The following is a 15,371-nucleotide window of genomic DNA, read 5'->3' on the forward strand; positions in this document are numbered from 1 at the left end:
TATTTAGTAAGGGCCAAATCCCTGTCAAGTACATTACCTGAATCAGAGTTTTAATGCAGTAATTAATTAAAACGGGTCAGGTCAGCACCATTTTAAACCAACCTTTACATTTCTTTTCTGTTCCTTTAGTATTTTAGACAAATATGACCGGAGAAGCACTCAGCCAATATACTCCCTTGTTTTGTCTGCAGGTTAAAGGAAATTCACATGAGTGAATATGATGCTGCAACATACGAGAGGTTTTCAGGAGCCATACGGAGACAGGTCCAATCAATACGAGTCATTCTCGACAGCCTGCAGGTATCTGCCAAGTTCAACATTTTACAAAGAAGGGCTTACACTGGGCGGGATATCAAAGGGTATGGGAAGTGAGGAGGAGAGTGGGATTAGATTGAGCGGGATGTTAAAGGGTGTAGGTAATGAGGGGAAAGTGAGATTAAACTGGGTGGGATATTAAAGGGTGTGGAAAGTGAGGGAGACAGTGGGATTAGACTGGGTGGGACATTAAAAGGAGCAAGAAGTGAGGGGGAGAGTGGAATTCAACAGGATGGGATATTAAAGGGTGTGGGGAGCGAGGGGAAGGGTGGGATTAAACTGGGTGAAATATCTAAATGTTTAGGGAGTGAGGGGACAATGGGGTTAGACAGGATGCAATATTAAAGAGTGCGTGGTGTGAGGGGGAGAATAGGATTAGACACGGTGAAACATATAAGGGTGTGGGGAGAGAGTGGGAGCGAGAGGATGGCACTGAGTGGGATATTTGAGGGCGCGGGGTGTGAGGGGCAGAGTGGGATTGGGCTGTTTGGATATTAAAAGGTGCTCGGAGTGAGGGAGAAAATTGGATTTGACTGGGTGGAATATTAAAGAGCGTAGAGAGTGAGGACAGTGGGATTAGACTGATTGAGATATTAAAGAGTGTGGGAACTGCGGGGAGTGTAGGGAGTGAATGGGAGAGTGGGACTAGACTGGGTGGGATATTAAAGGATGCGGGGAGTGAGGGGGAGAGTAGGATTAGACTGGATGGAATATAAAATGGTCTGGAGAAGAGGGCAGAGGGTGATTAGACTGGGTGGGATATTAAAGGGGACTGGGAGTGAGGGGGCGAGTGGGATTAGACTGGGTAGGATATTAAAGGATGTGGGGTGTGATGGGGAGAGTAGGATTAGACTGGGTGGGATATTAAAGGATGTGGGGTGTGATGGGGAGTAGGATTAAATAGGGTGGGATATTAAAGGGTGTGGGGAGATTGGGATTAGACAGAATGTGACATTAAAGAGTGTGGGCAGTGAGGGATAGAGTGGGATTAGACTGGAAGGGATATTAGAAGATCTGATGAGAGGGGGAAAGAGTAATTAGATTAGATGGGATATGAAAGGTTGAGGGGAATGGGTGATTAGAATAGGTGGGAGATTATCGGGTGTGGAGAGGGTGATTAGACTGGGTGGGATATTGAAGGGTGTGGCAGTGAGTGGGATTAAACTGAGTGGGATATTAAAACCTGCTCGGAATGCGGGAGAGAATGGGATTCGACTGGGTGGGATATTGAAGGGTGTGGGAAGTTCAGGAGGAGAGTGGAATTAGACTGGATGAGATGTTAAAGTGTGTGGGGAGGATGGGATTAAACTGGGTGAGATATTAGAGGGTATGATAAGTGAGGGGAGAGATGGATTAGACTGGATGAGACATTAAGATGTTGAGATATTAGGGCGGCACGGTAGCACAGTGGTCAGCACTGTTGCTTCACAGCGCCAGGGTCCCAGGTTCGATTCCCACTTGGATAACTGTGCGGAGTCTGCACGTTCTCCCTGTGTCTGCGTGGGTTTTCTCCGGGTGCTCCAATTTCCACCCACAATCCCAAAAAACGTGCTGTTAGGTGAATTGGACATTCTGAATTCTCCCTCTGTGTCCCCAAAAAGGTGCCGGAATGTGGCGACTAGGGCTTTTCACAGTAACTTCATTGCAGTGTTAATGTAAGCCTACTTGTGACAATAAAAAAATATTATTATTATTATTTTAATGGGTGGGGGGAGAGTAGGGTTAGGCTGGGTGAGAGATGCGAGGGTGTGCTGAGTGAGGAGGAGAGAGGGATTATTAAAGGGTGTAGGGAGGGATTAGACTGGGTGGTCTATGAAAGCATATCCTGAGTGAAGAGAGAAGGGTTTAGACTGGTGGAATATTAGAGATGCGGGAGTGACCGAGCGATTGGGATTAAACTAGATGGGATAGTAAAGGGTCTGGGGAGTGAGGGGGGAGTGGGTTTAGACTGGATGGTATATTAAATGGTGTGGGGAATGAGGAGGAGAGTGAGATTAGTCTGGATGGGATATTAAAGAGCATCGGGAGTGAATGGAGAAGGGATTAAACTGGGTGGGATATTAAAGGGTACAGAGATTGAGGAGAATACGATTAGATTGGGTGGTATTTTACGCTTGTGGGGAGTGAAGGATAGATGGGGATTAGAGTTGTTGAGATAATAAAGAGTGTGGTGAATGAGGGGTGGGATTAGACTGGGTGTGATATTAAAGGGTGCAGGGAGTGCAGGTGGATTAAGTTTAAACTCTTTGGGATATTAAAGTATGCGGATAATGAGTGAGATATTTATGAAAGGGTAATTTATGACAAAAAATTGCTGGTCAATGAAACAATAACAAAGGCCCATCAATTTTGTGCTCGAAGCATAAAGAGATTAAAATCTTTTTTCCACACAAGGGTTTAGAATATGTTGGTATGGAGAAGTAATTCCTGATTGTGTTCTAGAAACATCATTGTGCAAGTAATGGTACAAATGTTTGAGATCTTGTACTGTACGACACCACTAACCTGTCATAGCACAGCATTCAAAGCACCATTTGAGGATGCCAACAGTTTGTTCTATAATGGTCTTTGCCACCTTGTGTCCGGCTCTGCCTCTGCCCAGTACACAAAAACAATTGAAAAGGGACAGTGTTTGTCCCCAAAGAGCCTTCCCTCCATTCCAACTTCACTTTCGATAAATTTGGTGTTTGGTCCACAGTCTTCAAGTGAAAACATCTGCACTCCTGCTTGGGAATGGGTCATTGATCTGCCCAGTGTGCAGCTGCACATTGCTGGAGAGGGCAGCCCTCACAACCACAGTCTTATGTGGGAGAGTTCAATGGTCATTAGGAAAGAAAAGGTAAATTCAAAGCCCAGAGCATATGGAGAGGCAGCAGATTCGTGAACACATGCTTTTCCTTCCATTGTTTGCATGCTTCATGCTTGCGGAATCTGTAGGCTCATATTCCAATTCACTTCTTGTTTCAGCAGTTGTTTTTCAGTCCCTTGACAGAGTGAGGAACTAAAGGGTTCAAGCTGTGATGTGCCTTATTTAAGAAAATGCACAGCACATTTTCAAAGTGTTCTCATCATTGCATAAAAGTGCAGGTGTTGTCAGATCAAGACAGCCAACTGGATGTCTTTTGGTAGCTGGATGTCTACATATCATTAGCACACAGATAAATATATAGACTGGGTAATTGTACTGAAGTCAGCACTAAAGAATGAGTGTTTTGAAGCTAAGGAGGTAAATGGTAGGACAGAATGTAATGTTCATACACCTAGGTGATGAAAAGTAATTCTTGAATAGAAAGTGCCTTCAGGCTGGAGCGACCACCGGCTCAGTTCTGGGAGCAGTGTGCAGCTGAGAAATAATCACCTACTCAACTCCAGTTAACAGTGAATCTGTCATCTCTTGAAATTCTTGCCATAACACCCTACCTGCCTCACCATATTACAGCACTCAGTAACTTCTAACATAAGAAGCAAGCTCACCTATCATGAATTTATTTTGAAGCAGTGAGTGACTCGGATTGTTGAAGTTTGTGAGAGTGCGACTTCCCTGAAGTCTGAGTTTCTCAATTCTTTCCATTGCACCTCCTCCTCCCCTTGATGTAATCCTGAGTACAGTCAGCTGCAACCAATTTCCATTAAGGAGCAGAGAACACACAATCCGACAGCTGATATATTTATGTTTCAGTTGTTTCCATTGCATTGCTGATCACTTGAACAATGATAATGACTGACAATAAATTACAATGTTATTTTTATTCCAAGCAAGATGAGTAAAACAAGAGTGGACAATTCCATTTTATATCGAGTGTCATCAGGCAGGTTATACCCCAGCCCATACAGCCAATCCAGATAAGCTGAAACATGATAGCTCACAGTCCCTTCTAAGCCTTCATATCTGACCTTAGAATGATGAACCTCGAGCATCAACTTCTGAATGGTCTATCTTTGTTCCGCCGTAGAACCTGCAGCAAAGGAAGAGGTCACTCTGCATCGAACCTGTACCAGTAGTAGCTTATTAACTGGAGCTATGCTATGTAATCCAGTCCCATTTCCCACCCTTTCTTCATGTCCTTTTATATTCTTACTTTTCAAATATTTATCCAATTCACCAAAGGTCCCTGGTTCCCATTTTGCTTGTGGGTGGCACTGCTGGTGAACTTCGATTGTATCTTCTCAAGGAGCCTCTACCCAGCTATGCAGCATACTACAAATAAATATTAAATGACTACGGTCAGAAGAAGGGTAGCTGCCATCGACATCTGGCACCATCAGCTTAAAGCCCATGCCTAGTCATTGTCAGGAAAGAAAGATAGACCTGCATTTATATAACCCCATTTCACAGCCTTAGTGTCTCACTTTGCAGACAGTTCAGTACTTTCGAAATGTAGTCGTTGTGAGGTAGGAAATGCAGTAACCAATGTGTACACTGCAAGCTCCCACAAACAGCTATATGATAATGACCAGATAATCAGTTTCTTTATATCCACCTCTGGTTCAAGTCTCATCTGAAAGACTGCACCTCCAACAGTGCAGCACTGCTTCAGGACTGCACTACAAGTGTAGGTGTAGATTGTATGCTCAGGTTTCTGGTGTGGAATTTGAACCCACACTTTGCTGACTTGAAGGTGAGTGCGCTCCCCACTGAGCCACACTGACACATGGCCTTAATGCAGGCTCCACATGACGATGAGCACTGCCCAAGGAGATGCATTCTTTTTATTTAATTAGGGTTAAAGTTAATTTTATTCCATTGAAGACTGGTAGCCTTCTCATACACAGATTAATGCCAACTCTCCCAAAGGAAGGTGCTCGGAAAACAACCATTACTAACTCGGTCTTGGGCTGTTCTCAGCTCAGCTAATACTACCTGCATGGTTGTATTCAATCGTCTAATTAATATAAAAGTGTAGAAACCACAACTTGCATTTATATGGTGCCTTTAACAATGTAAAACATCCTAAGTCATTAATTCTAACATGAAATTTCACATTGACTCACATTAGGATATGTTAGGGCAGATTTCCAAAAACTTGATCAATGAAATAGGTTTTAGGCAATGTCTTAAATGAGGAGTGGAGGGTTTTAGGAAGCTCCCAGACTGGTGAAGGCTCAGCTGCCAACAGTGGAGCGATTAAAACCAGATTTGTAAGAGCAGAGATCTCAGGGGGTTGTGGGGTTAATGGCCATTGGAGAGATGGGGAGGGGCAAGGCCACGGAGAGATTTGAAAGCAAGGATGAGAATATTAAAATCAAGGCAGTCCCAGCGTCGATCAGTGGGCACCAGGGAGAATGAGGCTCTCTGCAAATTAATGTGTATTATTTCTGAATATGGGGTGGGGGAGGGGGGTTCAACTGCCAAATAACAATCAGTTAAAAATCAGGCAATAGCAAGTCATGGGAACTCCTTTATGGCGCCCTAGGTGCGATTGATCAGAGGATGAGCTGTGAATTGTTAAGCAGCAGAACCACCCGAAACAGGAAGGAGGCTGCCTAAATACACACATCAGTTAATATATTCCCTCCCTGTGCTTTCACCCTCCCAAAGCTGGGAGACTGCAGTCAGACCCACCTGCTCTATATAATGGGAATTAAATGTTTTAAACATTTCTTTCAATCGTGACCAAACTCAATGCAAAATAATTATAGTTGCAACAGCATTTTTTTGTCTTGTGTTAATTAGTTCTTTGTTTCCCACTCCTCCATCCCAGGGAAACTTCCTTTAGAAATAGAATGCTGTAGCATAGAAGAAGGCCATTCTACCCATCTTACCTGTGCAGACCCTTTGAAAGATCTCTCCAATCATGCCAATCCCCATAGGGTGTTTCTCCGATATCCTCTTGAAGGGTATTGTTGAAGCTGCTCCTACCATCTTTTCAGACAGTACATTCCCCTTTTACAGGGGGCTACAACAGTCCAATTTGCCAACTTCAGCCCTCCCAATGGACAGCAAACCTCTGAGTGAGCATCCATCGCAGGTAAGGCTACAGCTCTGAAATCCTGACTATGAGCTGTGCACTGCTTCCTGCTGTGATCTGAGAGTGCTGAATTTACCCCATCCTACAATTCAGCCGGAATGACCGCTGCCTTGCTTGCTGCTTTCCAGTATTACCAAGAACATCTCCATGACCTGCCTTTGTTCAGTTTTGATTTGCTCAGTGGAAATAGGCAGCTCCTTGTGAACTTCACTTGTAGACATTCATGCATTAGATGTTAAATGTTACCAACATCTAATCAACTAATTTGTTAACGGTTGTTTGGGAATCCAAAGCTAGGGACCAAAGTAACAGAGAGACTCCAATAAATTCAATAGGGAATTGAGTAGAAACCTCTTTATGCAGGGAATGATGAGGACATGGAATTCGCTACTTCAGAGCGTAATGGAGGCTGACAATGTAGAGTAAGGTGAAGCTAGACGAGTACATTAGGAAGAAAAGACGAGAAAGATATGGTGACAATGTAGAGTAAAGTGAAGCTCGACGAGTACATTAGGAAGAAAAGACGAGAAAGAAATGGTGACAATGTAGAGTAAGGTGAAGCTAGACAAGTACGTTAGGAAGAAAAGACTAGAAAGATATGGCGATAGTGGGATAAAGTAAGATTGGAGGAAGCTCGATTGCAGCAACATAGATCTGATGGACCGAGTTGCTCATTTGAATACTACACGTTCTATGTAATCAGTGCTTATGTGGACATTGCAAACATCACAACACATAAAAATGTATTCGGGATGCCTAGAGTAACTTTAAACAATCCCATAGGTGAATTCGGTTTTAATTATAAATAAGAACCAAAACTTTTTATAAGATATTCCTAATTGAAATAAGGGATGTGGATGTGTAGCTGAATAAAATCTTCACCAAATGGATTTCATTTTCTTCACGTTTTTAACAGGCTAAAGGCAAAGAGAGACAATGGCTACGACACCAGTCTATTGGAGAACTCGATGACACCAAAATAATCGATGGCCTGACAGGAGAGAAGGCAATTTATAAGCGTCGAGGAGAAGTGGAGCCTGAAGTGAGTCTGAGGGGAAAGAAACCAGTTTTGATTGGTGAACATAGAACATAGAACATTACAGCGCAGTACAGGCCCTTCGGCCCTCGATGTTGCGCCGACCTGTGAAACCACTCTAAAGCCCATCCACACTATTCCCTTATCATCCATATGTCTATCCAATGACCATTTGAATACCCTTAGTGTTGGTGAGTCCGCTACTGTTGCGGGCAGGGCATTCCACGCCCTGGTTAGGAATAGGCTGTAATTTTCTCAGGAGCACCTGTCCCCCCATACCACCTGTCAGCATCACCCAGCTCCTCCACGCCCACCACCTGCCCCCCCATCAGCACCTGTCAGCATCACCCAGAGCCTGCCCCCCATCAGCACCTGTCCCCCCACCACCAACTGCCCCCCCATCAGCATCTGCCCCCCCCATCAGCACCTGTTCCCCCACCCACCACCTGCACCCCCATCAGCACATGCCTCCATCTGTCCCCCCTATCAGCACCTGCCCCCCTTATAAACACATGCCCCCCATCACCACCTGCCTCCCCGATCAGCACCTGTCCCCCATCAGCACCTGTCCGCCCATCAGCACCTGACCCCCCATCAGCACCTGTCCCCCCCTTCAGCACCTGTCCCCCCTTCAGCACCTGTCCCCCATCAGCACCTGTCCCCCATAAGCCCCAGTCCCCCATAAGCCCCTGTCCCCCATAAGCCCCTGTCCCACCCCATCAGCACCTGTGCCCCCCCATCAGCACCTGTCCCCCCCCCCCCATCAGCACCTGTCCCCCCCCCCATCAGCACCTGTCCCCCATCAGCACCTGTCCCCCATCAGCACCTGTCCCCCATCAGCACCTGTCCCCCCATCAGCACCTGTCACCCCCATCAGCACCTGGCACCCCTATCAGCACCTGTCCCCCCATCAGCACCTGTCCCCCTATCAGCACCTGTCCCCCCACCTGCACCTGTCCCCCCACCAGCACCTGCCCCCCCCCCCATCAGCACCTACCCCCCCCCCCAATCAGCATCTGTCCCCCCATCAGCCCCTCTCCCCCCCACCAGCACCTGTCCCCGATCAGCACCTGTACCCCCCAATCAGCACCTGCCCCCCCAATCAGCATCTGTCCCCCCATCAGCACCTGTCCCCCAATCAGCACCTGGCACCCCTATCAGCACCTGTCCCCCCATCAGCACCTGTCCCCCTATCAGCACCTGTCCCCCCACCTGCACCTGTCCCCCCATCAGCACCTGTCCCCCATCAGCACCTGTCCCCCCATCAGCACCTGACCCCCCATCAGCACCTGTCCCCCTATCAGCACCTGTCCCCCCACCTGCACCTGTCCCCCCACCAGCACCTGCCCCCCCCCCCATCAGCACCTGCCCCCCCCAATCAGCATCTGTCCCCCCATCAGCACCTGTCCCCCCCACCAGCACCTGTCCCCCATCAGCACCTGTACCCCCCAATCAGCATCTGCCCCCCCATCAGCACCTGCCCCCCCCAATCAGCATCTGTCCCCCCATCAGCACCTGTCCCCCAATCACCACCTGCCCCCCCCATCAGCAGCTGCCCCCCCATCAGCACCTGTCCCCCCATCAGCACCTGCCCCCCCATCAGCACCTGCCCCCCCCCATCAGCACCTGTCCCCCCATCAGCAACTGACCCCCCATCAGCACCTGTCCCCCCATCAGCACCTGTCCCCCCCATCAGCACCTGCCCCCCCATCAGCACCTGTCCCCCCATCAGCACCTGCCTGCCCGATCAGCACCTGTCCCCCCATCAGCACCTGTCCCCCCCATCAGCACCTGTCCCCCCCATCAGCACCTGTCCCCCCATCAGCACCTGCCCCCCCCATCAGCACCTGCCCCCCCCCATCAGCACCTGTCCCCCACTTCAGCACCTGACCCCCATCAGCACCTGTCCCCCATAAGCCCCTGTCCCCCATAAGCCCCTGTCCCCCATAAGCCCCTGTCCCCCAATCAGCACCTGTCCGCCCCCATCAGCACCTGTCCGCCCCCATCAGCACCTGTCCGCCCCCCATCAGCACCTGCCCCCCCCCCGTCAGCACCTGCCCCGCAATCAGCACCTGCCCCCCCCCATCAGCACCTGTCCCCCCATCAGCACCTGCCCCCCCATCAGCACCTGCCCACCCCCATCAGCACCTGCCCACCCCCATCAGCACCTGCCCCCCCATCAGCACCTGTCCCCCCCATCAGCACCTGTCGCCCCCATCAGCACCTGTCCCCCCCATCAGCACCTGTCGCCCCCATCAGCACCTGTCCCCCCCATCAGCACCTGCCCCCCCATCAGCAGCTGCCCCCCCCTTCAGCACCTGTCCCCCCCCATCAGCACCTGTCCCCCCCATCAGCACCTGTCCCCCCCATCAGCATCTGCCCACCCCAATCAGCACCTGTCCCCCCATCAGCACCTCTCCCCCAATCAGCACCTCATCAGCACCTGTCCCCCCCACCAGCACCTGTCCCCCCCATCAGCACCTGCCCCCCCATCAGCACCTGCCCCCCAATCAGCACCTGCCCCCCAACCAGCACCTGTCCCCCCCATCAGCACCTGCCCCCCAACCAGCACCTGTCCCCCCCCATCAGCACCTATCCCCCCCATCAGCACCTGTCCCCCCCATCAGCACCTGCCCCCCCATCAGCACCTGCCCCCCATCAGCACCTGCCCCCCCATCAGCACCTGCCCCCCATCAGCACCTGCACCCCCATCAGCACCTGCCCCCCCATCAGCACATGCCCCCATCAGCACCTGTCCCCCAATCAGCACCTGTCCCCCCCCATCAGCACCTGTCCCCCCCATCAGCACCTGTCTACCCCCATCAGCACCTGTCTGCCCCCACCTGCACCTGTCCCCCCACCAGCACCTGCCCCCCCCCCCCCATCAGCACCTGCCCCCCCAATCAGCATCTGTCCCCCCATCAGCACCTGTCCCCCCCACCAGCACCTGTCCCCCATCAGCACCTGTACCCCCCAATCAGCATCTGCCCCCCCATGAGCACCTGCCCCCCCAATCAGCATCTGTCCCCCCATCGGCACCTGTCCACCAAACAGCACCTGCCCCCCCCATCAGCAGCTGCCCCCCCATCAGCAGCTGCCCCCCCATCAGCACCTGTCCCCCCATCAGCACCTGCCCCCCCATCAGCACCTGCCCCCCCCATCAGCACCTGTCCCCCCATCAGCAACTGACCCCCCATCAGCACCTGTCCCCCCATCAGCACCTGTCCCCCCCATCAGCACCTGCCCCCCCATCAGCACCTGTCCCCCCATCAGCACCTGCCTGCCCGATCAGCACCTGTCCCCCCATCAGCACCTGTCCCCCCATCAGCACCTGTCCCCCCCATCAGCACCTGTCCCCCCATCAGCACCTGCCCCCCCCATCAGCACCTGCCCCCCCCATCAGCACCTGTCCCCCCCTTCAGCACCTGACCCCCATCAGCACCTGTCCCCCATAAGCCCCTGTCCCCCATAAGCCCCTGTCCCCCATAAGCCCCTGTCCCCCATAAGCCCCTGTCCCCCAATCAGCACCTGTCCGCCCCCATCAGCACCTGTCCGCCCCCATCAGCACCTGTCCGCCCCCCATCAGCACCTGCCCCCCCCCGTCAGCACCTGCCCCGCAATCAGCACCTGCCCCCCCCCATCAGCACCTGTCCCCCCATCAGCCCCTGTCCCCCCATCAGCACCTGCCCCCCCATCAGCACCTGCCCACCCCCATCAGCACCTGCCCCCCCATCAGCACCTGTCCCCCCCATCAGCACCTGTCGCCCCCATCAGCACCTGTCCCCCCCATCAGCACCTGTCGCCCCCATCAGCACCTGTCCCCCCCATCAGCACCTGCCCCCCCCATCAGCAGCTGCCCCCCCCTTCAGCACCTGTCCCCCCCCATCAGCACCTGTCCCCCCCCATCAGCACCTGTCCCCCCCATCAGCACCTGTCCCCCCCATCAGCACCTGCCCCCCCCAATCAGCACCTGTCCCCCCATCAGCACATCTCCCCCAATCAGCACCTCATCAGCACCTGTCCCCCCCACCAGCACCTGTCCCCCCCATCAGCACCTGCCCCCCAATAAGCACCTGCCCCCCAACCAGCACCTGTCCCCCCCATCAGCACCTGCCCCCCAACCAGCACCTGTCCCCCCCCATCAGCACCTATCCCCCCCATCAGCACCTGTCCCCCCCATCAGCACCTGCCCCCCATCAGCACCTGCACCCCCATCAGCACCTGCCCCCCCATCAGCACATGCCCCCATCAGCACCTGTCCCCCAATCAGCACCTGTCCCCCCCCCATCAGCACCTGTCCCCCCCATCAGCACCTGTCTACCCCCATCAGCACCTGTCTACCTCCATCAGCACCTGTCGCCCCCATCAGCACCTGACCCCCTATCAGCACCTGCCCCCCCATCAGCACCTGTCCCCCCCCATCAGCACCTGTCCCCCCCATCAGCACCTGTCCCCCCCATCAGCACCTGTCCCCCCCATCAGTACCTGTCTACCCCCATCAGCACCTGTCTACCCCCATCAGCACCGGTCACCCCCATCAGCACCTGTCACCCCCATCAGCACCTGTCACCCCCATCAGCACCTGTCACCCCCATCAGCACCTGTCACCCCCATCAGCACCTGTCACCCCCCCATCATCACCTGTCCCCCCCCATCAACACCTGTCCCCCCATCAGCACCTGTCCCCCCATCAGCACCTTTCCCCCAATCAGCACCTTTCCCCCAATCAGCACCTGTCACCCCCATCAGCACCTGTCCCCCTACCAGCACCTGTACCCCCATCAGCACCTGTCCCCCCCCCCATCAGCATCTGCCCCCCCATCAGCACCTGTCCCCCCCATCAGCACCTGTCCCCCAATCAGCACCTGTCCCCCCCATCAACATCTGTCCCCCCCCATCAGCTTCTGTCCCCCTCATCAGCACCTGTCCCCTCCATCAGCACCTCTCCCTCCCATCAGCACCTGCCCCCCATCAGCACCTGCCCCCCATCAGCACCTGTCCCCCCCAATCAACACCTGTCCCCCCATCAGCACGTGTCCCCCCATCAGCACCTGCCCCCCATCAGCACCTGCCCCCCCCATGAGCACCTGCCCCCCCATCAGCACCTGCCCCCCCCATCAGCACCTGTCCCCCTATCAGCACCTGTCCCCCCATCAGCACCTGTCCCCCCCACCAGCACCTGTCCCCCATCAGCACCTGTACCCCCCAATCAGCACCTGCCCCCCCATCAGCACCTGCCCCCCCCAATCAGCATCTGTCCCCCCATCAGCACCTGTCCCCCAATCACCACCTGCCCCCCCCATCAGCAGCTGCCCCCCCATCAGCACCTGTCCCCCCATCAGCACCTGCCCCCCCATCAGCACCTGCCCCCCCCCATCAGCACCTGTCCCCCCATCAGCAACTGACCCCCCATCAGCACCTGTCCCCCCATCAGCACCTGTCCCCCCCCATCAGCACCTGCCCCCCCATCAGCACCTGTCCCCCCATCAGCACCTGCCTGCCCGATCAGCACCTGTCCCCCCATCAGCACCTGTCCCCCCCATCAGCACCTGTCCCCCCCATCAGCACCTGTCCCCCCATCAGCACCTGCCCCCCCCATCAGCACCTGCCCCCCCCATCAGCACCTGTCCCCCCCTTCAGCACCTGACCCCCATCAGCACCTGTCCCCCATAAGCCCCTGTCCCCCATAAGCCCCTGTCCCCCATAAGCCCCTGTCCCCCAATCAGCACCTGTCCGCCCCCATCAGCACCTGTCCGCCCCCATCAGCACCTGTCCGCCCCCCATCAGCACCTGCCCCCCCCCCCCCCCCGTCAGCACCTGCCCCGCAATCAGCACCTGCCCCCCCCCATCAGCACCTGTCCCCCCATCAGCACCTGCCCCCCCATCAGCACCTGCCCACCCCCATCAGCACCTGCCCACCCCCATCAGCACCTGCCCCCCCATCAGCACCTGTCCCCCCCCATCAGCACCTGTCGCCCCCATCAGCACCTGTCCCCCCCATCAGCACCTGTCGCCCCCATCAGCACCTGTCCCCCCCATCAGCACCTGCCCCCCCATCAGCAGCTGCCCCCCCCTTCAGCACCTGTCCCCCCCCATCAGCACCTGTCCCCCCCATCAGCACCTGTCCCCCCCATCAGCATCTGCCCCCCCCAATCAGCACCTGTCCCCCCATCAGCACCTCTCCCCCAATCAGCACCTCATCAGCACCTGTCCCCCCCACCAGCACCTGTCCCCCCCATCAGCACCTGCCCCCCAATCAGCACCTGCCCCCCAACCAGCACCTGTCCCCCCCATCAGCACCTGCCCCCCAACCAGCACCTGTCCCCCCCCATCAGCACCTATCCCCCCCATCAGCACCTGTCCCCCCCATCAGCACCTGCCCCCCCATCAGCACCTGCCCCCCATCAGCACCTGCACCCCCATCAGCACCTGCCCCCCCCATCAGCACATGCCCCCATCAGCACCTGTCCCCCAATCAGCACCTGTCCCCCCCCATCAGCACCTGCCCCCCCCCATCAGCACCTGTCTACCCCCATCAGCACCTGTCTGCCCCCACCTGCACCTGTCCCCCCCACCAGCACCTGCCCCCCCCCCCATCAGCACCTGCCCCCCCAATCAGCATCTGTCCCCCCATCAGCACCTGTCCCCCCCACCAGCACCTGTCCCCCATCAGCACCTGTACCCCTAAATCAGCATCTGCCCCCCCATGAGCACCTGCCCCCCCAATCAGCATCTGTCCCCCCATCAGCACCTGTCCCCCAATCAGCACCTGCCCCCCCCATCAGCAGCTGCCCCCCCCATCAGCACCTGTCCCCCCATCAGCACCTGCCCCCCCATCAGCACCTGCCCCCCCCATCAGCACCTGTCCCCCCATCAGCAACTGACCCCCCATCAGCACCTGTCCCCCCATCAGCACCTGTCCCCCCCCATCAGCACCTGCCCCCCCATCAGCACCTGTCCCCCCATCAGCACCTGCCTGCCCGATCAGCACCTGTCCCCCCATCAGCACCTGTCCCCCCATCAGCACCTGTCCCCCCCATCAGCACCTGTCCCCCCATCAGCACCTGCCCCCCCCATCAGCACCTGCCCCCCCCATCAGCACCTGTCCCCCCCTTCAGCACCTGACCCCATCAGCACCTGTCCCCCATAAGCCCCTGTCCCCCATAAGCCCCTGTCCCCCATAAGCCCCTGTCCCCATAAGCCCCTGTCCCCCCAATCAGCACCTGTCCGCCCCCATCAGCACCTGTCCGCCCCCATCAGCACCTGTCCGCCCCCCGTCAGCACCTGCCCCCCCCCATCAGCACCTGTCCCCCCATCAGCCCCTGTCCCCCCATCAGCACCTGCCCCCCCATCAGCACCTGCCCACCCCCATCAGCACCTGCCCCCCCATCAGCACCTGTCCCCCCCATCAGCACCTGTCGCCCCCATCAGCACCTGTCCCCCCCATCAGCACCTGTCCCCCCCATCAGCACCTGTCGCCCCCATCAGCACCTGTCCCCCCCATCAGCACCTGCCCCCCCCATCAGCAGCTGCCCCCCCCTTCAGCACCTGTCCCCCCCCATCAGCACCTGTCCCCCCCCATCAGCACCTGTCCCCCCCCATCAGCACCTGTCCCCCCCATCAGCACCTGTCCCCCCCATCAGCACCTGCCCCCCCAATCAGCACCTGTCCCCCCCATCAGCACCTCTCCCCCAATCAGCACCTCATCAGCACCTGTCCCCCCCACCAGCACCTGTCCCCCCCATCAGCACCTGCCCCCCAATCAGCACCTGCCCCCCAACCAGCACCTGTCCCCCCATCAGCACCTGCCCCCCAACCAGCACCTGTCCCCCCCCATCAGCACCTATCCCCCCCATCAGCACCTGTCCCCCCCATCAGCACCTGCCCCCCATCAGCACCTGCACCCCCATCAGCACCTGCCCCCCCATCAGCACATGCCCCCATCAGCACCTGTCCCCCAATCAGCACCTGTCCCCCCCCATCAGCACCTGTCCCCCCCATCAGCACCTGTCTACCCCCATCAGCACCTGTCGCCCCCATCAGCACCTGTC

At 55.9% G+C, this 15,371-nt stretch overlaps 1 protein-coding gene across 1 annotated transcript in view; it reads left to right on the forward strand.

Moving 5' to 3' along the window:
• Window positions 1-15,371, forward strand: part of vwa8 (von Willebrand factor A domain containing 8) — a 625,928-nt gene that overhangs the window by 569,899 nt on the left and 40,658 nt on the right. Inside the window, exons 40-41 of the mRNA XM_072514383.1 lie at window positions 192-300; window positions 7,201-7,326. Of these exons, the coding sequence (XP_072370484.1) occupies window positions 192-300; window positions 7,201-7,326 (235 nt within the window). The remainder of the gene's footprint in view (window positions 1-191; window positions 301-7,200; window positions 7,327-15,371) is intronic.

This window comes from Scyliorhinus torazame, chromosome 8, assembly GCF_047496885.1.
Source record: "Scyliorhinus torazame isolate Kashiwa2021f chromosome 8, sScyTor2.1, whole genome shotgun sequence".
Lineage (NCBI taxonomy): Eukaryota > Metazoa > Chordata > Chondrichthyes > Carcharhiniformes > Scyliorhinidae > Scyliorhinus > Scyliorhinus torazame.